The 25,224-nt window shown below is 44.8% G+C and overlaps 1 protein-coding gene across 8 annotated transcripts in view; it reads left to right on the top strand.

Annotated features, from left to right (window-relative positions):
• The window catches only part of NHSL1 (NHS like 1), a 162,933-nt gene that overhangs the window by 62,237 nt on the left and 75,472 nt on the right, over window positions 1–25,224 (top strand). For 2 of the 8 annotated variants that reach the window (XM_027454452.3, XM_027454454.3), the window contains exon 1: window positions 3,946–5,085. The exons of 5 other annotated variants lie outside the window; for them this stretch is intronic. In XM_027454452.3, coding sequence (XP_027310253.3) covers window positions 4,881–5,085 — 205 coding nt within the window. In that variant the 5' untranslated portion in view covers window positions 3,946–4,880. Of the gene's footprint in view, window positions 1–3,945; window positions 5,086–25,224 lie in introns of those variants that run through there. One more of the 8 variants, XM_072035972.1, reaches the window with a different exon arrangement.

Raw genomic sequence — 25,224 nt, forward strand, 5'->3', positions numbered from 1 at the left:
GGGTCTCCTGCAGTCAATGGTTGCCTGACTCCCTCCAAATTCACAGGGGGTTTCCTCTGAAATTCTGATTGCACATCCATCCTGGAACTATGCTGATGAGCAAAACCCAAAGATCATGACTGTGTTTTTAGTCAGCCAAGCAGGTCCTGGTGTAGGAGAGCCTGGTGAAGGCTGATTTTTAGACGCTGCCCCCTGCTTTGAGGGAACTTCCTTACTGAGGCAGGTACACCTCTTGTCAGAGGGAAAAGAACTGCCTGACGTGACTCGGTGACCCCTTCCAGGGGTACAGAAGTGGAAAGGAGGGACGCTGGTGACAGGTCCCTTGTGAGGAGCTGCCCGAGGCCTGCTGCAGTGTCTGTGGCCGTCCATGAAGGCTGAGCTGAGGCTGGGAGCCTCGGGATCCCAGCCCGACCACCTTCTATTTTAGGTGCTCGTTTGTGGTGCATTGTGTATTTTTAAGCTTAAAACAGTTTTTAAAAAGGACAAAATTGGCACCAAAGTAATTGAAATTTTAATGTGTAATTTGGGCCTCCCAAGGCTCTGTAATGGCTGTGACACAATTAACAGGCAGTGCTTTCTGTGCAGGGCAGGGCCTACTGAAGTAGGTTACGAGGCTGGTCGCCAGGAGACTTACTTTCTTTTCTTAGCTTTGGTGCTTATCCTTTCTGCAATCTGGGGCAAATGATCTCATTTTTGTTCTTTTTTCTTCCCCCTTCATTATTATTTTTTTCTTCTCTGCGGTCCATTCAGCTTGGAAGGGAAAGAGTTTCTGGCTATCTGCTTCGTACAAAAAGGGATACCATATTACCCAGACATTTCAGGCCCTGTTGTAATGCCAAAATGTGCTTTGTCTCAGCCTTGCCATAAATAATCATTTAGGAATATGGATTACTGTGTGGTTTTGCTATCTGAGCGTGTTACAGGGTCCCTGTAAGAACAGACGTGCTTTAGATGAAGACCTCAGATGAAGGCCAGGTCCACAAGCTTCCTGTAGCTACTGAATTTCCCCCATGTCTCTGCCTGGAAATGATCAGCAGTGCTGGGGAGGTGACCATGTGTGGATGATCTGATGGTGCTGGGGGCTCTTTCAGGTACAGAGAGTCCCTCAGGGCACCCTACGCCCTGCACCCGCCCCAGTGAGAGCTGTGGGGTGAGCGGTTGAGTCTACAGGCGGGATGCTTTCAATGGGCTTTTGACTGTGCTTAATCCAAAAGGCTTCATGATTACCGGCTGGTGATGAGTTGTTATCACCTGAAGGAAAATACCTGGGAAGCCTCAGTGGGAGGTGTCCTCTCGGTTGCTGGAGCAGTCTCTACCCTAGGAAGCTGTGCTGGTGAATCACTGCTGTTGCTGTCTGGTTGAGTCATCAAAAATGATAGACTAGGAAATGTACAAATTAAATTAACACATGAATTGTGCCAAAAACCACAGCCCAGCCGAAAACAGAGCATGTCTGTAGGGTTGTTTTTTTTTTTTTTTCTTTCTGTTTTGATGTTTTTTTACACTGAACCAAAACCTTTTCCTTGCAACATTTTTTGTTTGCCTGGCCTGAGGGAAACACAGTGGCTGTGAGCTACATATATGTGTTTGCTTAACTTGTAGAGAATTCTTTGAAGAACAAGTTTGTGATAGATGGTGAAAGTCCTGACAGTGTGTGAGGCTACGCATATTTACTCTTGTTTGTAATAATAATAAAAAAAAATAATAAAACAACAACAACAATAAACAACTGGGAGGAGGAGCAATTTAGACTTCTACATCCAGCTCTAGTTTTCCTCTTCTGTGATTACTCCATGGTCTTTACTGAGATTACTGAGATGGGTTTGTATTAAGTGAAGCAAACATAATGCCTTAATCTTTATATGCGTAACCTGGAAAATATGAAGCCTATTTACATGCATGACAACTTCATAAGGGAGAAAATAGGAGGGTAATGATCTAAACTTATTAGATGTGTACCTTGTTTCTGTTAAGGGGCTTTGCAAAGTGTGTTGCAAAATTAAATTGATTCCCCTACAGTGTGTAAGATGCTGAAATTTTCGACTCATTGGCCTTGCATTTGGCTACCGATTAAAGCACGGATTAACCTGTAATTCCATTTGTGTTAACGCCTCTGTGTGTATTGTTTTGCAAATAGTAAATCACAAATTTACTTTGATTCAACTGTGCAACAATGTACACCAATACTTAGCTTCTCATCACCTATGAAGAAAAAGCATTTTGTGGTAATGACAGTATCGCAAATAATCTTTTCCTGCAACAAAATATAATAATACCAAACTCTGAACCAAGTGTTGCACCACTTTGTATTTACAGTAACAGTGGAAATGTTATGGTCAATCACCTAAAGCAATGTTTTCTCCCTTGCATCATCGGGTAGTGACTCAGCACCATGATAAAAAGCCAGAGCTCCAGACAGGTCAGGAAAATTCTTAAAATTAAATGGCTGCCAAGACTCTGGGCAGGTCTGTGGGATTTACTCTGGCATTTTGGGTTTGCCTGACATGGTATCCTTCTTGTTGCTTTCTCTAATCTGCTTCTGAGAAGCACAGTGGAGAGGAGATGCCTGTGATCCTGCAGTTCCTGCCAGGGTTTTTATATGTCTGGGTCTGTATAATTTAGGCAGTAATAGCTGTGGTAGTTTACAGTTCCCTGTCTGTTACTGGCAATTCCAAATGATGGCTTTTTCTCAAAAGAAACAGTAAGTTGACTTAAAACATGACCTTCAGTTTTTACACAAAATCCTGCCTATTTGAACACGGACTGTGATGAAGTGTATATTCCAGTGGTTGAAAGTCTGTCTGGGGGGTTGTCACCCCACATTCTCAAAATCTTCTTTTAAACAAGAAAAGGTCTAAACTATACAAACAAAACAATCCCCTCCCCAAAACCCTGCCCAAGTCTCTTGTTTCTCTCTCAGCAGGAAAACAAAACAAAAAAGCCATACGAGAGATGTCTTTTTAGGAAGAAAACCTCAAAAAATGAAGTACTCAGCGATGACACGGTGAGAAGAGCAGTTGTTAGCGGTGTGTGCTCCCATTTCCCCACCCGCACAGTCCCATTGCACCGCCACTTCGGGGAGTGCTGGAAGGCCACTGTACGTACATATACATTACCTCGCCAGGCGAGCTCAATTTAAATGCAGCCTATTAAATTATTTACAGAAGACAGTTGGCCAACCCATTGTATTGTGCTGGAGGAGCCAAAGGTCACTTTGGTGTGCGCGGTTGATTCATAGGGAAATCTGATACAGTACTTAGCTCTTTGCCTCCCAGTCAGTGGCTTAAACCTTATGCTCATTATGAGTCAGGGAACCAAAACTCTCAGAAAAAGCCCAAGTCTGTGTTTTTGAGGGTTTTTGAAGGGGCCGTGCAGCAGGATCCAGAGGGCCACGAGAGCATCTGCCAGGGGATCAGGGCGTGTTCGGCCACAGCAAAAACCTGGCTGACAGTGTGATAGCTGAAACTCTCTACCCTTGTTTTCTTAAGGTTCCAGTTCTTGTGCTAACATCTTCATCAGCCATTAGGAAATTAAGGCATTAATGTTTATTCTTCAGATAGGTAACACCTTTTATTTTTTTTTCCTGGTTCCTGGATACCAGCTTCTCCTGCAAGATTCACTGACCTGGTTTTATTGGGTGCCCGATACATTCAGGTCTATTGCCACAAGACACAAACTTGTGGGTTTCTTAGTAAAAAAACCTTTCAAAGCACATGGTGTCGGGGTGCCCGTGTGCTGTGTATTGCCAGCTTCTGTCTGCTTTAAAACACTGCCTGTCCCCTGCCAGGCTTGCTCCCTCCTGGAAGCAGCGGTGGTGCTGGGCAGGGCGAGGCATCGCGGCAGCTGCTGGTGGGGTCTGGCTTTAAAGCCAGATGCTGCTTTAAAGAGGAGGTGGGAGACCAGAGCACAGCTGGGAAACCTGTATTGTGAGCAGCAATCACACCAGTGGGAGTCTGGGCTCTGACAGCGTCTCCTCATGCACGGTTTTTGTTTGTGTCTATGCACTTGTCTTTTGTTTCTTTTTCCTCGTGTTACCGCTAGGAACAGGGGCACAAATGTTTTCAGCGCACTCCGTTCAGGATGCTTGTGGAGTTTACAAGCCCGGAGTGTTATTTTTCCTCTCCCTGAGTCCACAGAGGCGCACAAGTGCTTTTCTATTTCTGCGTGCCGGGTTCAGAAGTTTGCACTGCTGGCTGAGGAAAGGAGGAGTTTTGCTCCTGCGGTCGTGCTTTTAGGAGAGCGAGCCGATCGTATTTCACTCTAATCCTAAGCGATAGCCACGCAGCCTCGTCTGCTGTTCGGAGAGCGTCCCCAGAGCTCCCCGGCCGGGCTTGTCCTCCAGGGAGAGCGGGGCAGCCGGAATTAGGAGTCGGAAGCGTGGTGGGTCTGTGAGCCCCCCCGAGCTGAGCCGTGCTCCAGTGGGATCCCTGCCTGCCTGCCCGTGGCTGTGGGGTGTTTCCGACGCACCGGGGCCGGGGGCTGGATCGTGCCTGGTCCTCTGAGCGATGCCAGGGAGAAGAGCGGAGCTGCAGTTTGTGCTGTTGAGTGGAGAATGGGGGAAACACGTGCCTCGGTGCTGTCTTCTGCTCCACCGTTACACGCTTGCCTGAGCCGCTGCAAGGTGCCACTTTCTGCTGCTTTTCTCCCCTTTGTTTTCTTTGGCAGCTCACGAAGCGCCGTATCAAAGCAGCTTCAGGGGAGCTGCGCTGGCAGGGCGACCTGCCTCCGTACTGCTGCTGGTCTCAGCGCGGCGAGGAGAAACCTGGACGGAAGCCGCTTTGAAATTGTTTAGCCTCCCACGAAAAGCACGGGGAGAGGGGACGGGAACAGCTTCAGAAAGATCGGTTTGGAGCTGAGGCCAGTAGCGGGCTTGAAAGAAAATGAAAAAGGAGTGTGTTTCCAGATCCTTCAAACTCAAACAAAACACAGGCTCCCTCTCGCGTGCCGTAAGCTGGATAAATTTCTCCTCCTTGTCAAGGCAGACAAAGAGATTGTTTCGCAGCGATGGTGAGCTCTCCTCCATGTGCGTGCAGCAGGTAGACGAGGATGACGAGAACTGGACCTACAGAAGCCAGCACAGAAAAGGTGACTCGCTTTTCCTTATCCCCCCTGTGGGCACTGCTGCCTGCCAGCTGGTGCCGGGTCAGTGCCCGTGTCCAGGTCCCGCCGGGAGCCCGGAGCTGCTCGCTCGGGAGCTGCAAGGGGGTGGGAGGAGGAGGATGAGGAGGGCAGCACGAAACCGAGACATAGCACTGCCTTGCCAAGTTTTTCTCGGGTTAAAACTCTGGAAGCTTATGGTAATCTGCTGGAAAAACCTTTAATTTCCTACATGGGCGACATAAGGGTACTGGCTGTGGGGTGTGGGGGTAAGGTGGGGTTGTGCTTCTTGGAGCCGGTAGTGGCTAGCGGCAGATCTTTTGGGCAGGTGCTGCAGGAAGCCCTCCTCTCCCTCTGTGGTACCAAGAGCTGTTTAAGACTCCTCTTGTAATACACTGGGTGGCTTTTTGGATGATTGCCTTGTGGTCCTGCTGGAAAATTTGAAGCATATTTTGTTTCACGAGAGCTGATTGAGCAGAGGTCCCGCATGCGAAGTCAAAGCGATGATGGGCCGGTAACGGGAGCCGCTTTGCAGAGAGGAGGAGAGACGGTGGGCAGCTCCCAAGGAGCTCCCGCAAGGCTCAGCATGGAGTGGAGCTTACAGGGAACGTCAAACAGCCGCTGCTGTGTTTGTTTGGATTTTTTGGAGTAGGGTTTGTCAAGCACGCCTCACATTTGCCATAAATCACAATAAATTTCAGAACTTTGCTCCTCTGAGATGGTGAGTTATTGCTGCCAGGGCGCTTACTGGCTGGCAGGCAGCAGTGTGCGTGTGTGGCTGTTTAGAAATACTTGATTATAAGCAACTTGTTCACGATTTCTCTAGTGCTGCCACAGCACTGGGTTGCTAATGGGAAGTGTGAGGCGGGCTCGATTCTGCCGTAAGGTCACTTTTGTGAGAGCAGGCAGGCTCTCCAAGGACATTTGAGCTTCAAAGCGGTTTTTATTTCTTTTCACTTCTGGGAGCAGTTAGGAGCTTTGTGACCAGAATTTCAGTTCTGAGTCAGAATAAATTGTGGCTTCAGTAAACGGTTTGGAGCAGAAACACTAACACAGGATGTATACACTTGTGCTTTGCTCTCAGTACACTAAGAGATGATTATAAGCTCTGCTTTGAAGATTGTTTTTTAACCCTTTTCACTGATGGAAAAAAAAAAAGAAAGAAAGAAAGAAAACACAATAACTGCAGTGGGGGCCTTTATTTGCAACTGGTGGCTAATTTTTTACTTTTAATTGTTGGCATGTTTGTGTTGTACAGCACTGTCCACTCTGCACCCAGTGTGTTTGGGAGCTGAGAAGCTGCGGATCAGTCCTGCTGCATAACTCCCAGAAAGTTTCTCATTCCTTAGCTAGTGCTCACACCACAAGGCAGAGATGGGAAGGGAAGCTTTACTGGTGGATTAGTGGTGTATTAATTTTTCTGAGAGCGTTATTGTATGTGTGATTTGCATAAAGAAGCCATTGTGCAGGCTGGAGGGGGAGGGCAGAATTCCTTCCGTAATTGGGCAGCCAGCTCCGAGAGCCTCCCTGCCTGCTCCTGGTGGGATGACAGTGTGTCGTGTTTGAAAGGAAGGTGGAGGGAGGTATAGATCAGGTGGGGTTTGTTTTCCCCTCACAGGGATATAGCATGCAATGTGGCTTGGCTTGTAAAGTCTGTCCAGATCGTAAACCCAACTGTGTGCTTCTGTCTGACCGGGGTTCTCTGCATGGAAGGAGCTGATAAACTGGCAGGGGATGCCAAGGCTGAGGGGAGCTTGGGTTATATTCTGGCAGGAAGAACTTATTAAAACTACAAGCGTTTCGCCCAGTGTGCTGCAAGTCAGGCTTGTGCAATGTCAGAATGGTTTGGGTACCAGTACCTGGCTGAGTCGTCATCTTGCTTCTGTGTTCAAGGGCAAACAATGTGTGATAAATGAATACTTGTGTTCGCAAATTAGCTTGCTCCATTGGACCGTTGCATCACTGCTTGCCAGCCTTTGTAAAAATGAGGGCTCAAAACAGCATTGTCTTTAGTGCTTGAGTTAACCTACATGGCTTAAGATGAAAGCAGACTGGAAAGAAGCAAAAAGCAAAAAGCTGGGAGGATGAATAGTGCTGTATAGAAAATCTGATTGTTTATGTTAAGTTAGCTGAAAAACTATTAACATTTCATTTATCAGATTAAATTTACTTCTAGTTCTTCCTCGGGTAAGTTGATGAAGCCTGACAAATCACAGGTTCACCTTTTACCTTTTCCTTTAGCTAACTGTACGTGTAAAGGAAGGAGCGTTAATAGGAATTGGAATTAAATGAATTGTTGTTCTTTCTGAGCTGTTTCTCTTCCTGTCTTTTTAAACCTCTTATTCTTCTGCCGCTTCATTGCTCTTCCCGTCTCATGTTGCATTCCCACGAGGCTGCTAGGTGACAAGCACAAGGCAGCATGTGTTGCTTGGTATTTCACCAGCAAAATGGCTAATCTGCATTGGCTGCAAACTGGGACTTGCAAACAGTAGCCAGCAGCGAGATTGGTTGGATCTGTCAGTTCAAAACGAGTGAGAGAAACAAAAAGTAAATGCTAACTACCGACACAGGGCACATCCTGACCTCCTACTCAGGCCGAACTCTGTTTGTGTGGCAGAAAAGCCAGGTTCTGATGCCTCACTCTTCGCTTTTGAAACCCACACAACAGCGCAGTGGAACCGGTAGCAGCAATTAGACCGCATCTGATAACGCAGTTACTGAAAGGGACGGTGAAAGCTGATAGTAAAATAAAGGTTTGTTGTTTGAAACATTTATTGCCGATCCCTCTTTCTCTCCAGTGGACTTCTGAAATGAGAGCAAACTGCTACTCCTGTGTTTCTCTTCTTTAGCCTCATTTTTTGGGCCCAACCTCTCACCTTTTGGAGTAGCAGAATATTTAGTTATGCTGGGGTGTGTGTGCGCAGATGGGGTGAAACGTCACGCATTTCTTAGTTTTTAGTTGAAAAAACAAAGGACGTTGAGAAATGTAAGTTGCTTACAACAGTCAAGTGTGATTTTTCCTGCTGAGGACAATACATTCAGCGTGGCCCGGGGCAGTTTGCACTCAGCCAGCTGGTTACAGACCCACACGCTGCTCTGACAGCCAGGAGAGAGATGTCGGTGAGGTGATGTATGGAGGTGCCTGAGCCTGGGGGCGTTGTGGCTGTGACCCTTCTCTGGTGGCAGTCTCTGGGGTGGCAGACACCGACCCTCTCAGTGCTGTAGCTGCTCGCTGCCACTTCTGTGAGCACTCAGTAACTTCTCTCTGTGAGGGATACAGACCTGCTTTCCCTCACGGAAAATACCTGTGCTGTTACTCCTCCTGCTAGCACTTCGGAGAGGTAGGTGTAGGAAGAGGCCCAGCGGTAAAGATGGGCCCAGCAGTGTGCTGCTCCTGCCCCCAAGTACCTCAGAGTAGCTCACAGCATTTTTTTTTCCTGTAAAAAGTACATTATCGAAAAACACTGATGGAATTGTTCTTTGAAACTGGAGAGAAGGTACTCGAGTACATGAAGAAGTGTTTCTGATGTAAGGAAGTATACAAAAGTCATTCATGTGGAGTTTTTTTTTTTTTTCCCCAGACCCATTTGCTTTATGACATAGCAAGTTAACTTCAGAGATAACACCTGAGTCACGTATTTACCTCCACTTGGCAGAAAATGAGTCACCTTTCAGCATCAGAGCACCTTCCCCAGTTTGGCAGAGTTTGGATGTCTTTCCCTCCTCCCTTTGCCTGGGGCAGGAGAGCTGCGAATGGCACTGCCCTTGCCCCAGTCCCATGGGGATATGTTTCTCTGGAGCCCAAAATACCCTCAGACCTTGTTTCTCATGTGCTTTCCTTCAGATTGTGATCTCTGGTCAAGTGTTTTTGAAGTCCAGTAGCTGTTAGGGCTGCCACAGGCGGCAGTGGGTGGAAAGAAGACTTTCACCCATGTGTGCCTACTCCAGCCCTCTCCCCCAAGCTCCCGTCTCTCCTCATTTCTCTGTTTTTTCACCCACTGCTTCACTTGGTCGCTTTCCAGCCTTTCTGCACCACGAGAAAGTCAAAAGACTTGGCTGCTTTTTACAGCAGGCTGTTCTACCTGAAAAACCTCTTTGGACTCATTAGTCAGAGAAATCTCATTTCTCCTGTAACTGGGCTTTTTAAAGAAAATCCAAACAGAGTTCAAAAGGTGGCAGCCACTGGCAGTTTGCTGTCTGCTGGCCAAGTCTTAACATAAAAGTGTTTGGAGTGCCCTTTTTTTTTTATTTTTATTTTTTCCAAAAGCAGTCTAAACTTCAAACTTTCTTTTAATGCTAAAATTTCTTTAAATTCATGAGTAACTCCTTGTGTGTTCAGCCCTTGGTGCCACTGTAGCGTGTCTGATAGAGGGAATTCTGACATCCTGATGACAGCTCTTACCTTAGAAATACCCAAACTGTAAGTTAGCTTCCTAACCATCCCCTGCATTGTATTGCCTGGGAATGTCACGGTTATCAGGGAATTAAATTTCCATAAATGTAACAATGACTTTCTTCTATCCCAGCAGCAATATTGGTGCTGCCTTGTTATGCCAGTAAGAATTATGTTCTTTAGCTGTGTCTATGTCATCTGTGGTTGGTTAGACACTTGGTACTATCAAATAAGTTTGATAATATTGCATACATTTTCCTTAGCATTCCAGAGGCACAATCAAGACTCTAGGCTCTGAATTTTTATAACACTGACGAGTTTACATGTTCAGTGCTTCCCGTAGTTTCGGGATTTACAGCTCTGACATCGACTAACTTCAGCACAGAGCTTGCTTTTCAGAGCATCAGGATGGTCTTTTTCTAAAGTCCACATGAATTTTAAAATGTTGTTTTTAAATCATGAACACAGTTCTTAAGTATTCCAGTTTGACTGAGGTGATTTTGTGGAAAATCACGTTTTCCTTAGTGATGAGATGCAAGAGTAACAAGAACTGGTAAGTCTCTGCAAGCAGGACTGCTGAATCCATACTTCTCTAATACAAAATTATTTAACAGAGCTTTTTTTCTGCATGCTTTTTGCACAAGATTTGTGTTCAAGGGGGAGAAAATGTGTCAGTTAATGCATAGATAAAGGCCTGTAAGCCTAAGGGAGCTGCTGGCGTTTGTAGGTGCAGGAATATGTGGTGGTTTGTAGCGGGGGGGGGGGGGCGTGTGTCTGTGAAAATAGTTCTTCAAGCTTTGGGCAAGATCATAAATAATCATTTATGGAAGTCTCAAAAAGCATTTGTGTCAGCGACTGGACTAGCTCCAAAATACATACTGCATGTTTTATATACATTTTTGTGGAAGGCTTTTTTTTTTTTTTCTAAAGAAACGGATGTTTTATAGACACACAATATTCTATGTGTGAGGAAGTGCATAGAAATCTAAAAGTTTAAGTGGAAAAAATTAGTGATTTGATACAAAGGCTGCTTTTTGTCTTGTCATACCTGTTCCTTGTATGACAAGGTACGTTCTTGTCATACCTTACCTTTCCCAGGTGAGCTCCGTTTGCAAAGGTAAAATTGGATGTATTTATGTGTTTGCAGCAGTTCTAAGAATTTGACCGTGTGGTCAGGTTTGTATCATAGTTTTATGGTGTGGTTGAAACCATTGGATGCTGTGCGTTTATGGAAGCAGTTCTCAGCTGGGAGCGGAGACACGGCTGCAGTCACTGCGGCTCGTGCTATTTGTCCTCGTGTGACTGTATGGTTGAGCAGCAGAGGGTTGTTTAAAGCTTCAGTGCTGTACAGTGGCAATCAAAACTTTTCATGCTGGTGGAACAGCTGGAGCTATGTGAAAATTCTGCACTTAACAGCAGCTCCAAGTACCGACTTCTGGATGTTTGCACTTAATGGCAAATTTAATCCAAACTTGTCCTTTCCCGTGTCTTCTGGTAAACATGGCCAAACGTGGGAGTCTGAAAGTGGGTTTGCTGAACAAAAATTTGTAAGCTACAGAAACTTTAAGTTCAGGTAAGTAAAGTTGATACGTGTCATGGAATCATTTGTTCAGATGTACTTCTCTACTTTTGTTTTATGAAAAAAAAACACGTAGATTCATCTGTCATTGCTATTTGTTTCATAAAATCTTCCCAAATTTCAGTCCCTTGCTAGTTTTATTCCACAAATATCTTTTATCCAATAAAATAATTATAATTGCTCTTTGTCATCCAATCAAAACCTTTCAGGTGAAAATTGAAATGAGAAAAAATAGGTGGCTGTGACCTTTATCAGGTACTGCCATCCTTCCCTCTGTGGGCTGGGGTGCCGTGGACCTGTTCCTCTCCAGGACGTGGTGAGTGGTGAGCTGCAGCCTCTGTTGAAGCAGGTTTCAGAGCAGACTCTGCAAATAGCTGTGGCTGCTTTCGCTGTCTGCGTACTGTCTGGTCCAAGAGCTGTAACCTCTTACTCACGTAAGTTTATGTTGCTGAAGGGTCTTAATCTCCTAGGAGACTGTGGAATTTTTTTGTTATGATGAAAGAGCTGGGAAGAACATGCTTGTACTGAGTTATTGTAGGGAATCAGCATTCTGGAGCTGTTGTCTCAGTGTGCTTTTGGTAGGTGAAGGGCAGGTAAGGGCTGAAGCTCTGCTGGCTGCGGCTCCCAGGGCAGATGCTAGCTCCTTCTGGGCAGCTCTGTGCTGCTCATTCAGGTGTTTGCTGGCTGACACCTCTTATTATGGAGCTGTATCTTCACCTTTGAAGTGACACTGCCTGCGTTTATCTCCTGAATTTCACTTGCAGAGTAGCTCCACTAAGAGTTTTCTTGGTTGGTCCCTGGAGACGACCACAATCTTGGGAAATGCAAATCGGGCAAGTTAAGTAACACCTGACTTAAGGCATTTCCGAAGTTAAAAGGACATCACAACCCAATTTATCCTGCAGTTCAGCTTTACGTGACGTTCAGATTAGCACAGTAGGCAGAGCAGCACACCTCTCAGAAGAGCGTATCATTTGCTGGCTTCTTTGCAGGGATGAAGAAATGAACAGGGTACCAAGGTTTTCCTTCTAATTGTATGGGTTTTCAGCTTTAGGAATTGTTTCAAGTTGTGTTTCATGATTCACGTACAGCTTTTGTTTTGTTCCCAGGACACCTCTAGTTCTCTCTTAAATCCAGCTAATCCTTAGGCTGAAAAATTTGGGCAAATGCTTCCTCTCAGGAGAGGGGCAAAACTGATGTCTCCCGACATTCACATTTTTCTCTGAGCTCTCTGTATCGTATAAAGCAGGCTGGATGTTTCCAGGTTTTGTATGCCATGTTTGAGCTGAGACAATGCACTGTATGCGCTCTCCTACTCCCTGCTAATAAAGTAACAGCATATACGAAAATTGCTGTTTCCATGCAGTTGTTAGCCAGCTGCTCATGGATTGTCCCCTAAAACGGAGGGAGTCTGTCTTTGGAGTGGTCATAGCTCACCATTCTGGCAGGACTTGGTAAATATTATAGCTCCTTTTGTTTTTTTCTTTCCCAGTTTGTATTACAAATGAAAAAAAAAGTGAGTTTGAAAGTTAAGAATGTTTTTAATGACTGAAGCTAATGAAATTTGCAAGAGTGTATTTAGTTTCTCATACTGTATTTGGAACTTCTGAAAAAGGGATTTGACAGCTTGTAATTTAAACTGTGAAATATGTTTACTTCTTGTCTTTTGTCTGCAGAATCTCAATAAAAATAAAGCTAATTAAGCTCTAGATTTTCCATCCAGTAATCCATTCATCTGCTTTTTTTTTTTTTTGCTGACATTTAATTTATTTTATTTAATTTAAGTTTAATTTATTTACAAGCTTTTTTTTTTTCCACTTGTAGCTTGAAAACTCTCGTCTACTTCTGGTGAATTGAAATGGAAACTGCACTATAACCTCACGTGTAGCTTGCTGCTCCAAAGCCAGAGCTGAAGGCAGCTGTTAAAATGCAAGACTTAAGTGCTTGTGATGTCTACGCAAGGTGCATTTCCAGTGTGAGCGTGTACATTGGACACCTAAGAGCGTGGCATATTTTCCATCCCAAAGGGAGGTAATTAATATGTACACCCTCTGCTCCTTCTGGAGCTTCCCTTACATATGGTGAGGCAGCTTGCACCTTGGCACTGCACCTTCCCGAAGCAGATGGTTTCCCTGGACATTGAGTCTCCAGGAACTTGCAGCGCACCAAGGGGAGCGGTGAGCTGCGAATGAAATGCGTTTCAGCCGGTGTGTCATTTGCAGGTGCATCACCCAAAATGAAAAGATGTGAGAACTGAGTAGAAGGCTTCTGACAAAGTTAGGAAAGTGTGTGTGCACTGCCGTGCCTGCGTATCGGGAGGGAGAGAGGGAGGCAGAGATGTGGCTGAATCCCTGAACTCTGAATACTCCAAATCGCTCTCTCGTAGGCAGCTCCCAAGTTGACTGTATTAATTAAAGAGGGAGCTATAGAAAAACCAGGCTCATGGATTCAGTCAGTCATGCCCAATTTCAGTGCTTGAAACAGGTACAGAAGCCAATGAATAGTAGAGGCTGTAGTTGCAAATAGTAGTTACCTTGTAGAAAGTGAAGTCTGTTTGTACTTGCTTGCAATTTCCATTGATTCTTTTAAATTTGCTTTTCCCTGTTGTCATCAACAGTGCCAAACAGCTGAGGAGTGAGGGTGCCTGAGTACATCATGGTGTACGCTATATGGAAACTTCCATCCAGGGGTTGTTAGCTCAATTTTATTAACCTGGAGTAATGCATGTGGCGCCCTATAAGATCAATACAGTGTATTCGTTTCAGAATGGAAGTGAGGTAACTGTGGTGTGCGGTGGCAGAACCAGGTATGAAATTACACGTTCAGCTTGTGGCCAACTCGGCCCGCTTTTGCCAAGGGAGAGGCTCGCTGTGCTCGGCAGGAACCAGTGCACACATGGCACTGCTCCCATGCAAGGGCTGCGGCTGAGCTGAGCCTGCACCAAGGAGACTTCAGCTCCTCCACCGCCACCGGTAGGCTGTGATTCAGCTGGGACTGAGGGGAAGGCAGCAAACCCATTAAATTAATCAGGTCAAACAAGAAATAGCTCATTTCATTCTCCCTGCCCTGTGCTGACACTTCACACACACGTGCTGGTGCCTCCACAAAGAAGCAGGAGCTTTTCTACCCTGGGGGTATCCACAGCAAACGCCTGGGAGAAAGCTTGGAAAGAGCTGGAATGGGCGGATTCAGGAGTATTTCCCACTTCAGAGCTGTAATAACCTACAAACTGCCGCTGCATCCCTCTCCATGCACGGCCCCTGATGAATGCTCTGGCCCAGTTTGCAGCCCAAGGACAGCGAGTGTCAAGTGCAAATACTTTTACGTTTGTATTCAAGGACTTGGGTGTCCCAAAAGAGAACAGCTTGAAGTACTGCAGGCCTAATAAGCTTAATTCAGTTCAGAGGACTATTTGTGGTTCGTTGGGTGAGTGTTTTTGACCACGTGAATGAAAATTGCTCCCAGCCATTTCTGATGGTTTGCCTGCACAGTCGTACTCCCCAGACCAGAAGAGAATCTGGTATTTCTGTTTGTTTCCTCATGTTTGTCCTCTGTGTGACAGCCTTGGGGAGCTTAGGATGATTGTTCTGTGTTTGATTACCTCGTGTCATAATTGTGCCTATTGAGGGGGCAGCCTGTTCGGCTCTGCTCTTCCTGGTAGGACTCTGCACAGGGGTACAGTTGCCTTTGTTGCTCTGACCTCTTAAAGTGCAATTTGCCTCCTAGCCTACAAAGAGGATGATAGCGCAGTAATTCCAGGTGCCCTTCTTGCCACCCTTGGTTTTGATATTCCCAGCACCTCAGAGCATTCTTCAGCAGCCCCGGTGAAATGCCCTGTCGGTCTGAAGGAGCAACCTGTGTGAAATCATGGTACCCCATGGGGTATTGCTGGAGCCATGCACAGATGAGTGGGCAAACGAAGGTGCCTGGGGATTTTTCTTTTTGTTTCATTTTAAAAGTAAATACAATTGACAAAGCTCTGTTGCATCAATTAATCAAAGATAATTTAACACACAAGTTTGAAAAATATAATTATATATTGTTTTCAATTTAAAAGTAGATCCTTTAACAGCACATTGAAGTAACAGGATTGCCTGTTGTTTTTCCAGGCTTTTTCATCAGAATTTCTACTCTTGCCTCTCAAAATTTAGGACTGTCAGTTTCAGTACAACTAGTTTTCTCCTTGTTCATACAGGGAGCCTTTATACATTTTGTCCTCTTTGTTCACCTTTTGTGGCAAATAAATTCCTGAATGAATTTAGAGAAGTTGGTTGTGGATGCCTTTCTTGACCTGCAGCAACTCTTACAAAGATTTTGTCCTTTCTGTGCCCTTGGTCTGAAGAGTAAGGCAAACAAAAGATAAGGCAAACTAATTCATGACTTCATTTTGTTTGTTTTCTTCCTCACTTAAGGCAGAAGATAGCCCTTTCTGAAAATCATTCATTTTGTCGGTTTTAATGCCAAACACTTTGCACCTGCAGGAATTCCTGGGTTTATTACAGAAGAACTTTTTGTTTGTAATAGGCAGAAACCATAACACAATTTCATAAATGCTGTCTGTAATATCTAAGTGAAAACTCTGCCAGTATAGCTATAGCCATTATAGGAATAAAAATAAAGCTGTCTTTTAAAAAGCTGCTTTTGATGAAGCAAACAGATAGATAAATAAAGAATTTTAATTTGGCTCCTGAATGGAGATATGAAGTGGAACTAGATGCCTCCTTCAGGTAAGATGATGGCACTTTAGGCTTAATTCTCTAAGAAAACAATTTGAAGTGGTTTCAGAGGTTTTATCGGAAAAAGGTTGTTTTAGAAATAATTTTAATTATGGGCAAATGTTTATCAGTTTGAGTTATTTGAAACGGATTGATGGAGTTATTCTAATTACTCACGGTGGATTCTGCTTGGAAGGACAGACTTCCAGCCTCATCATCTGAATAAGCCGTTTGTCTTGCCAGGTCTGCTGTGACCTTCTCCAAACCAATTTCATCGTCTATAATAATTTTTAAAATATTTCTTTCCTCCCTCACTGTGTGAGGAAACTCCACCCTAACCAGTGAAAAATTCCTCGAGTGGAACTGGTAATACAATCATATCAAGTGCAAGAGAGAATAGCAAAATATTTTCTCTTGCTTTGCAGTTAGGAGAAGGTTCAATGCTAGTTACCAAAATAATAGCTAATAGATTTTCAGCCAGTGCTCGGTGTCCAAGTCAATGCTGTCCCTTTAAGCATATCCTGGTGCTGACCTCCTTTATCTCGCCCCTCTTATCACCCATGTGGCCACCACGCCTGGTAGGCTCAGGGTCTGGCTTTTCTTAGTGCTGGGGCTGGCTGGAGACAAGCAGTGTGGGACTGTGACAGTCAAAAATTGTATTTTTACTCTATCTGTTTTCTTTGGATAATTTTTCAGGGCTTTTTGTTTGTGTGCTTTACGCACAGTTTGAAAGGGAAATGTGTCAGAGTGATTCAGGCTTTAGAAAACCTCTTTCAATAGTTGGCGCCTGTCCAGGGTATCAGAAACATAGGTCTCCACAGACCACTTTGGTTCTAAAGGAAGAAGTGTTTAATTAGACACCCCAACAGCCCTGCTGGCTGGTGGTCACACTGGGATGTGCTTTTGCGGTACAGAAACACGTGAAGCAAGACAGAAAGTGCCCAAGTCCTGATCCTTTTACCCTGAGTTGGGCAGACATCTGCGCTTTCTTCTGTGCTCGTTTTAATGGTGCGATCATTAGTAGCACCAAATGCTGCGAGTACATACATATTTTTAACTAAGTTTGACTTGAGAGCAAGGAAGACGTGTTTTGATATGTCAAACCTCCCGACTTCATGTGATTAAAACTTTTCAGATGACCATTACCAGCCCTTATAAAACATGGTTATGTATGGGGAATAGCGTAATTCTCCATGTGTCAGTCATGGTCTGCTCTATCAAACCAGTGTGTTTAGCATCCAGTTAGCAGGAGCAGTGTCCTCCTGAGAGGTGGCCACAGCAGTTGGCATCACCTCCTCTGCTTCTGCCCTGATGTGGTAGGTGTGGTGGGCACTCACATTCCCAGAGGCACCATTTCACACTTGCAGCTCTCTCTTCCTATTCAGCTTGACACATGGTGCTGTATTCAGTCAGTTATACTTCATAATTTGCCTCTTGGAAGGCATTTGTATATTATTTCCATAGAGTTCAGCACCCCAGTACAAGGGGAAGCCTGGCTGCTTAGTGTCACACACAGCACAACGCAGGGTGGGCAGTCAGAGAACCACTTTCCTGATGGGGCTCGGGACCAGGTGTGAGGTCCTGCAAATGTCACAGATGCCAGAGAGCATCCAGACCCCTCAGGTTGTGTAGGCTGTTCCTTGGCAGGTCTAACTACCTGGGGTGTTTGGGAGATGGAGAACATGCATCCCTATTTTCAGAGCTCCCCTCTCCCATGGGGGCTCCCAGAGCACCCACATAAACCAACATTTTACATGGTTTACACATCCACTGATGCAACCCCCCATCAGCTGGACCTGCTCTGCATGTGGCCACCATGGCAACTCTCATTTAGAGGGATCGCTGCAAAAATGAGGTGGTGGTGCTTTGTAGTTCCTCAGCAGCACATGTGCTTTGCCTTAAACCATCACTGGATAAGCTATGGGAGCAGCACTGGGAATGCGAATAGAAGCTAAGTTGATCCCCAACCAGTGGCTTTAAAGGCAAGCTCTTTCTTCCTTGCTGTTTCTTTGACCCCATGACTGACATCCTATGGGACAGTAGAGGCACTTCAAAAGACCCCATGCTTGGTAGCTCAGGCTTTCCTGGTTTGATTTTTTTTTTTCTTTTAATTTTGTTCTCTTGGTTGTTTTTTTGTTTGTTTGTTTTTTGGATGAGTTCCCTCTTTCCCACAGACATAGGAAGGTGGGGAAATCATTCAGGCTTCCCCACTTGGCTCCTGATGAGGGCAGAGAGGGAGTTGTCAAACAGGACAGAGTTTGCCTTGGGAAAGGCTGCTGGAGAGCGTCTCTGCTGCAGCCAGGCCCACCCTGAGGGGGGGATGCTGGCCCAAGCCCGCCCTGAGCAGCATGTGCTACTGGTGCTATGGCCCAGAGCAACCTCAGGCTTTTCAGCACTTCTCTACCAAGTTGCATCTGGGCTGCATCTGATTTCTCAGACAACAGCCCTGTTCTGTAGATGGCATCCTCTGACTTGTTTTATTTACATTTTCCCCCCTGTGTCTGTGTGGGCTTGATTGCCGTTTTTGTCGCTTTTCAATATTTTTCTGCTCCTATTTGTGATTCCCCTAGAATCTGCTGTGCTGTTTCTCAGTCCCCACTGGCGTGTTCACAGCTGCTCCCAGTCCCCTGTGAATACCACTGATGTGCTTCTTACTTCCTCTTCCAGGTAATTAATGAGTAGATTTAACAAGATTGGACCTTTAAATCCCTCTGGTATCCAAGGAACCTTCCTCCAGCTCCAGTATGTTTCTGTTTATTTGGCCTCTATCAAGTGTATTCCTGGAGCCCTCTGAAGAATTACAGCAAAAACAATGCGTGTGTGCTTGGAACACCAGAAAAAGGAATTAGGCAGAAAGGGCCTTTTGTTTCTTAGAGCACAAGGAAATAGCATAAGGAAATCTTGAAATTAGAAAGTACCCTTTCAATCAGGAGTTAAAAAAAAAAAAGGCAGGCTAAGCTGTATAAAAACTGGATTTGGGGCTGTTCCACTGTAATGTCTCCACATCTCAGCCACAGCAGTCTGCTCTTAGCCCGCTCTAAAATGAAGCAACTTCTCTTACATGGTGACAGATCCCTGAAATGTGATATTTAAGATCTAAGCATGGCTAATGGTACTTGGCATCTCATTAGTGCTGCTTTGTCATCTGTGGCCTAAACTACTGCTTTTGAGGTGTTTGGGCCATTTTATTTATTTATTTCTAGAGCTCTGCCCAAAGATAATGTGTTTACATGTGTTTTTTATCACAATTTGGCTTTACATGAAGAATTTCAGGACAACTAATGCATTTGGAGAGAGCTGCGATTCTCAGTTGTTAGTAAGGGAGATTGCCCTGACCCTTACCCTAGGGAATGCTCCCTACTTCCTCTATTTCTTTGCTGTTTAGGGCCAGGCCCTACAGCAGTTGGTCAACACCACGTTAATTTAGCGTGCTGCGTACAGACCCAAATATCAACAGTAAGCAATGGGGCTGGTGGCAGCTGCTTGTCACCCTTATAAAAATAATATAAGTTGAGTGCTTGTCTTCCTATAGGTGTCCTGTGCAGAAATAAGCAGTATGCAAAAGCACAGCACAGACCACTCAGGGCCCACAGCAGCGACACTGCAACAACACGATGCGCTGGGGCCCGGGCCTGCTGGGCCCCATGGGATAGGACCGGGAGCCTTTTCCCCGCTGGTCCTAAGCTGCCTTCCCTCTGCAGGCAGCGTGCACCGGGGATGGGACTGCTGTGGGATGTTCTACCCGAGAGGTGAGGGGCTGCGCGGCCAGAGGGTTTTGTTTGGCGATGTGCTAGTGCGGATTTATCGCCGCTTTTGTTCCTGCGTGCAGGGCGTGGGACATCGCGGCCCTGCATCGAATCCTGCAGGACGGTGCACGGCAGACAAAAGGGCGAGCTTTGCATCGCAGGAACTTCTGTGGTGGCTCCTGCACGGAGCAGGGAGGGCCCTGTGGCGGCCCAGCCATGGCCCCACTCATGTGGGCCTCAGCAGAGAGCCCGGAGAGGAGCAGGGAGTGGTGCTGCGGTGGTGCGGACGCCTGATGGAAACCCCTGCTGCTCTCCTGCACAGCCATAGCAGAGGAACAAGAGTTTGCATGCCCAAGGCAGAAGGGAGATGCTTATTTTGTTTAATTGGACTTCCTGAGAACGTGGTTCTGAATAGACTGAGAAAAGCTCATTATTTTTGTTTAACGTCTGTACTTCTGTTTTCATTCAAAATCCGTGTTAGTGCTGCTCTCCTTTTATTACTGAAGAAAGTAAGAAGCCTTTGTTGAAAGGTGACAGCAGAGAGCTGTTGTAAGGAAGGGGTTAGGAGTGGTAAAAAATGTCCTTTCCCTGTGAAAAGATCGCAATTAAGTTAAGTACTTGAGTGTGTATCAACCCTTGCTCAGAAGCTTCTGCTCTTCTCTCTAAGTTGCTTTGAAATGTTGGCTATTTTCACTCTACCAATGTCTTTTATTTGTGAAAAATCCCCATGAAGGGCCTTGGTACACTTGCCAATCATTAATTAAAAAGCAGAAATAAAGTTCCTTTCCTGCAAATTTTACACTAATGAATTAATTGCTAGTCAATCAGTCAGGGAATCTAGACAAAACCTGGATTAATTTAATGACACAATTTTGCTGTGTATCAGTTTATCTTAAATTAAATTGCTACTGTGTACAAAATAAAAAAAAAATCACCAGCAAAGCCACAGACAAAACAAAACACCTCTATTTTAAATATTTTACCTGCAGAGCAAGGGGTTTGCAATTCATGACATAGCTCAGTGGATTACTGGAGTTTAGAAACGGTGACAACTGAAGCTTTTTTAGAGCATTAATGTAGAGATGCAGAATAGAAGTTATTGTTTAAATAAAGAGTATAATAGATGAAACTTTTTCAAGGGAGTTGGGCAGCTAGGCAGCTAATAAGACTTAGTCTTCTCTGATCTAGAGCATCTGATAGAAAATGAACCAAGGAGTAAAGTTTTCAGAGATGTTCAGCAGATGACTTTGTACAGAAAGGTACATGATAAAACTGAACTATGCTTGCTTTTTTCTAAATCTCAGGTTGAATGCGTGGAAAGAGTGTTTTTAAATTTTCAGATTGCATTTCTGGATAAGTTGCTAGTTTCCGGGTGCAAAGGTCCATCTTAGGGCTGTGCTTCAAAACAGTGAAGGCACTGGAGAGTTTTGTTGGATAACAATATATTGTGATTGCCATGTTTTACTTTTTTCCTATTTGCATGCTCTTACATAGCGTTCTCTCTAAGCCACTGTGCTGTACACTGTTTTATGAGGTTGTAGTAGACTTTTCCCTACCTTTAGAAGCAGTAATTTTTGTGTATTACATTATTAACGTGGTTTTGAAAATCATGATCCTGAAAATCAGCTAAGGCGCTATCACTGATTTCTTCCTGTTAACCTTAACATGCGATGGAGAGAAGTTGTTTTGCCCCCCTCCTTTTACTGAGGAGGAGGATTTGTTTGGCTTTGAAACTGCACAGCAGGTCTGTCTCTCAGATACTGTTTTTGTTTAGGCTCTGAGGGCTCTGGGAGAAGTGGTGCGGTTGTTTACGTGCTGCCCTGACTCCCACGTTGTTTTCTCAGTCTGATTGTGATGAGCAGCCTTGATACGACAAACGATGGGCACTGAGTTTGTTTAGGGACTGAGTCTGAGGTGTATTAGGTGGGTGTGGATGCGGTCGGCATGCATAGGATCAGTGATGAAATCCCTGCTCTAAAACCAGGGCTCCATGTAGGTTTAGGGGCCTGGCCCTCTGCCCACACACACCTAGCACCTCAGCTCCTCCCGGCTGGCAGGGTGACCCGAGCCCTCCTGCGCTGGGTGCTGGGGTGGCCCCAGTGCTGTACCCTCATGCCAGCAGCACCCAGTTCTTCGGCACAGCCCTGGGCTCCCCTGGCCATGAGCAGCTCAAGCCACCTCGGGGCTTGTTCAGAGCTGGGCATCCTCAGAAGAGGCGATGCGGTGTGATGGTTAGGGCTGTTTGGAGTTGGGGATGTACGAATGGAAGAATTAAACGCATTTTCTCCCAAAAGAATTAATTCCTAAAAGGGTCGTGAGCCTTGGTTCATTGGCATGAGCTGAAAAATGAGATCATGTTTCTGTAATATTTGCCTAGAGTTTCTCTTTGGGTCGTAGTTTTTGTTGAAGGTGAAGGGTGCCAAGAAAACGCTGTAAAGCAAGCATGTGTGCTTACTGCCTGCCTGCACTTGGGAAGTATTTTCCATCCTTGCTTGTCTTACAGCTGTGGATTTGAGAGGGAAGTCTTTTATACTAATAATAGCAAGAAGTTATGATAGAAGCTATCCATGAAAAATCCCAGGCATGTGCTGCTTGTTCCCTAGAGAAGGGATCCATGGTAGAAATGCAGATTTTTTTTATTTTTGAATTTTTTTTAAAGATCACAGGACTGCTCGCCAGTTGTCTCCTGTGTTCTGTGCATGTAAGGACATTCCTTGGATTCTTTTCTTGGCAATGTTCTCATAAAATATCCAATGTTTGAAATCAGAAACAGATTTTCTCTGATGTTTTTAAACAAATGCATTTTCCAAGTTGAACTGGGCAAGCCAAAATGTGTACAAGTTGCTTTTTTTTTTTTTTTATTTCTTTCTGCTTAAAGTTTTAATTCTTTCATATAACAGCAAGCCAAAGTGAGGGAGGGGACTTGCAGTAATCTAAATGGAGTAATCTGTCAAAGCGAAGATCCTTTGCAGAATTTAGTGTTTGTTTTAAGCCTAAGAAAGCAGCTGATTGATTGTGTGGTATTTGTTCCTCTGACTTCATTTCAGTTTTTTTTTTTTTTTTTTTATTCCTGTCTCAGTTCTGTGTTATCACAATTGGGCTTGTGAGTCAGACCCATTCTTTTTGTGGTTGTTTTTTTTAATGTCGTATGCGTTATTTTAATAGTGTAAGTAACTGTGAGGACGTTTCTCATCTGTAATTCTAAAAGCAATTTGAAGAAATGTAGAATTAGTACAGGCAAATCAGAATTAAATCTCAAGCACGGGACTGTTGGAGTTAGTAAGCCTGCTTCTGAAAGAAGAGCCCTGCTGTTGTTCTTTGCTTCTCTGGTATTTCACGGGTTCTTCCTGCTGTGCTTGTTCCAAGCTGTTTTCTTTGCCACTTCTTTTCCTGTCCCTGTCCAAGCCGATCACTGCCTGGTGCATCTGTGATGCAGCTGAGGCCTGCCACCGAGGGGAAGTCTTCACATAGCTTGGTCTTAACAATTACATCTGTGTGAATTCCTGACATGGCAATGCACAGCTAGAGAGGTCTGTCAGACGTGGCGTATTCACGTGCTGAGCAAACAAACCAATTGTTGCTTTGATACTGAAGAGATTTGAGTGTTTAAGATTGCTTGAAGTTTGGAGTTTTTGTCGATTAAGCAAGAACTTTATTACCCCATGCAGAAGGAAGGAGAGATGTAGAGGTGAAGAGATACATACGTGGCTAAGCATGTTCACAGCATCTGCCATGGGTCTGTCCTCCTCGTATTAGAGAGCAATGAATAGGACGTTCTTCTAACTGTGCTTGGAACTGCAGAATGAAATAGAGCATAAAGAAAGGAAGATTATAGGTTTAGATAATTAAATCCTCACTGAAGTTGCTCAGGTGCTCCGACATGTTGCAGATCCCCGCGTATTTCTATGTTTTATCATTCTGGAAGGGAATACACTGGAAGGAGGGCAGCATATGTAAGAGTGAAGCGAGTTTCCAAGGCAGCAGAGCACCGAGGCAGTGCCCACACCTTCTCTGCCACTTTTTTTCTGGGTCTGTGCCCAGCCCTGTGCCACACCTGCTGTGACAACCCCTTGGGGAGAGCTGCGTTCCCCAGCTCTCATTTCCATTATTTGGAGATTGCCCGTAAATACATTTGTTCACCAAATGTAAGCATGTTGTTACACTCCTTTGGGCTGCCTTATTTGACTGCCCTGACAGAGGCCACCAAATGGCACAGGCTCAGACCCCACCAAATGAATGCCTTTTGTTTGGTGTGTTTGTGTTTTTTTCCTTTTTTGGTAACAGAACAGGGTGTGGGCATGTATTTTTTCCGTTAAAATTTTAAGAACACTGATGGCAGTGGGTGAAACAGGGCAGAATATAATCAGGCATTAGATAAAAATCTCCAGTAGGCATGCCAGCCCTCCTCAGGGTACATGGGTCTTTTGCCCTGCTATGCAGGGGGAAACTCACGCTAAATTGGCATGGAGACAACGCAAGCTGCATGGATTTGGATGTGAAAGCAGTTAGTATTGAACCTCCCCTTCAGCAGACCTTTAGCTGATAATTGGAAATGTGGAGGTCAGTAGAGGCTTCTGTACGTGCCTGGCTTTCAGTAGGTGACTGCAGCTTGTGTTTTTTAAACAATCTGGTGTAAACACATACAGAAATACTTGATGCTCGTGATCAGTTGGTTTATTCAGGTGTTGTTGTTCAGTCTTTAAGACTCTTTGAAAATTGACTTGTCTACTGTCACAAACAGATAATTAACACATAACTTTTTTCTGCCTCTAGTTTTACTTCCATGTGAGCACTTAATGCATTCCCTGCCTTTCTGCTCCATGCCTACTTCATTGCAGGCTGCAACAAGAACCGCTTGCACAACTGACACAACACTGCAATCCTGAAGGGGGGCTGATGGTAAATGAATCATAGCAAGATCACTTGCTGCTTTCCTTGACCTGCTAACGTTTGCTTTCAAGCAATACCTGTTAACACCCCCAGTCACCTGGGGGCTGGTGAGCACAGTGCAGATGGCGATTGCTGTGCACTGCAGTAGCAGAGGGCAGCAAATTTCTGCCAAATTGCAGCAAGAAGCCAACTCTGTTAATTCTAAACAGCAAAAGCATGCAGGTTAGAGAATATGAAAACATAAGCAAAAAGTAGCGTGCGCAGCTGATGGGATACAGAAGTATTTAAAGAATTTCATGTTGAAGTGGTCTTTAAAAGAGCGTGCACATACTTGGAGCCTATAAATATCTCCCCACATTTTTCAGTGGTTTAAGCTTAGTAACGATTTCACATTGTTTAAGTATAATATTACCAGATTCGTACTGCCCATGCTTGTCACTTGTCTACACTGGCTTTTTTTTTTCCCCTAGCAGCATTTGTGCAGAAGACTGGTGTTGCTTCTGGGGAAATGCCATAAACTTTTGTCAAATGGGAGACCTGCTTCCTGGGAAAGCACGTTGCCTGGCATTAAGAGATGGAAATTTTATTAATTCTTTTATTCAAAGTCCTGCCACAGCTGTGATCTTGCCTGTGGTGAATGTCTGGTGAAACAGTCTATAATTACCCCAGGCATCTTATTTTAATGCTATCCCAGTGTTGCCTGACTTCCAGTCCTCTAGAGCATCCCACTCTTTTCTATCTATATTTTAAAAAATCCAGAAAATGTTTCTGGCACTTAAAGCTCTTGTGTAACTTATCTGGACC

The sequence above is a fragment of the Anas platyrhynchos genome, chromosome 3 (assembly GCF_047663525.1).
Source record: "Anas platyrhynchos isolate ZD024472 breed Pekin duck chromosome 3, IASCAAS_PekinDuck_T2T, whole genome shotgun sequence".
In the NCBI taxonomy this organism is placed as follows: Eukaryota; Metazoa; Chordata; class Aves; order Anseriformes; family Anatidae; genus Anas; species Anas platyrhynchos.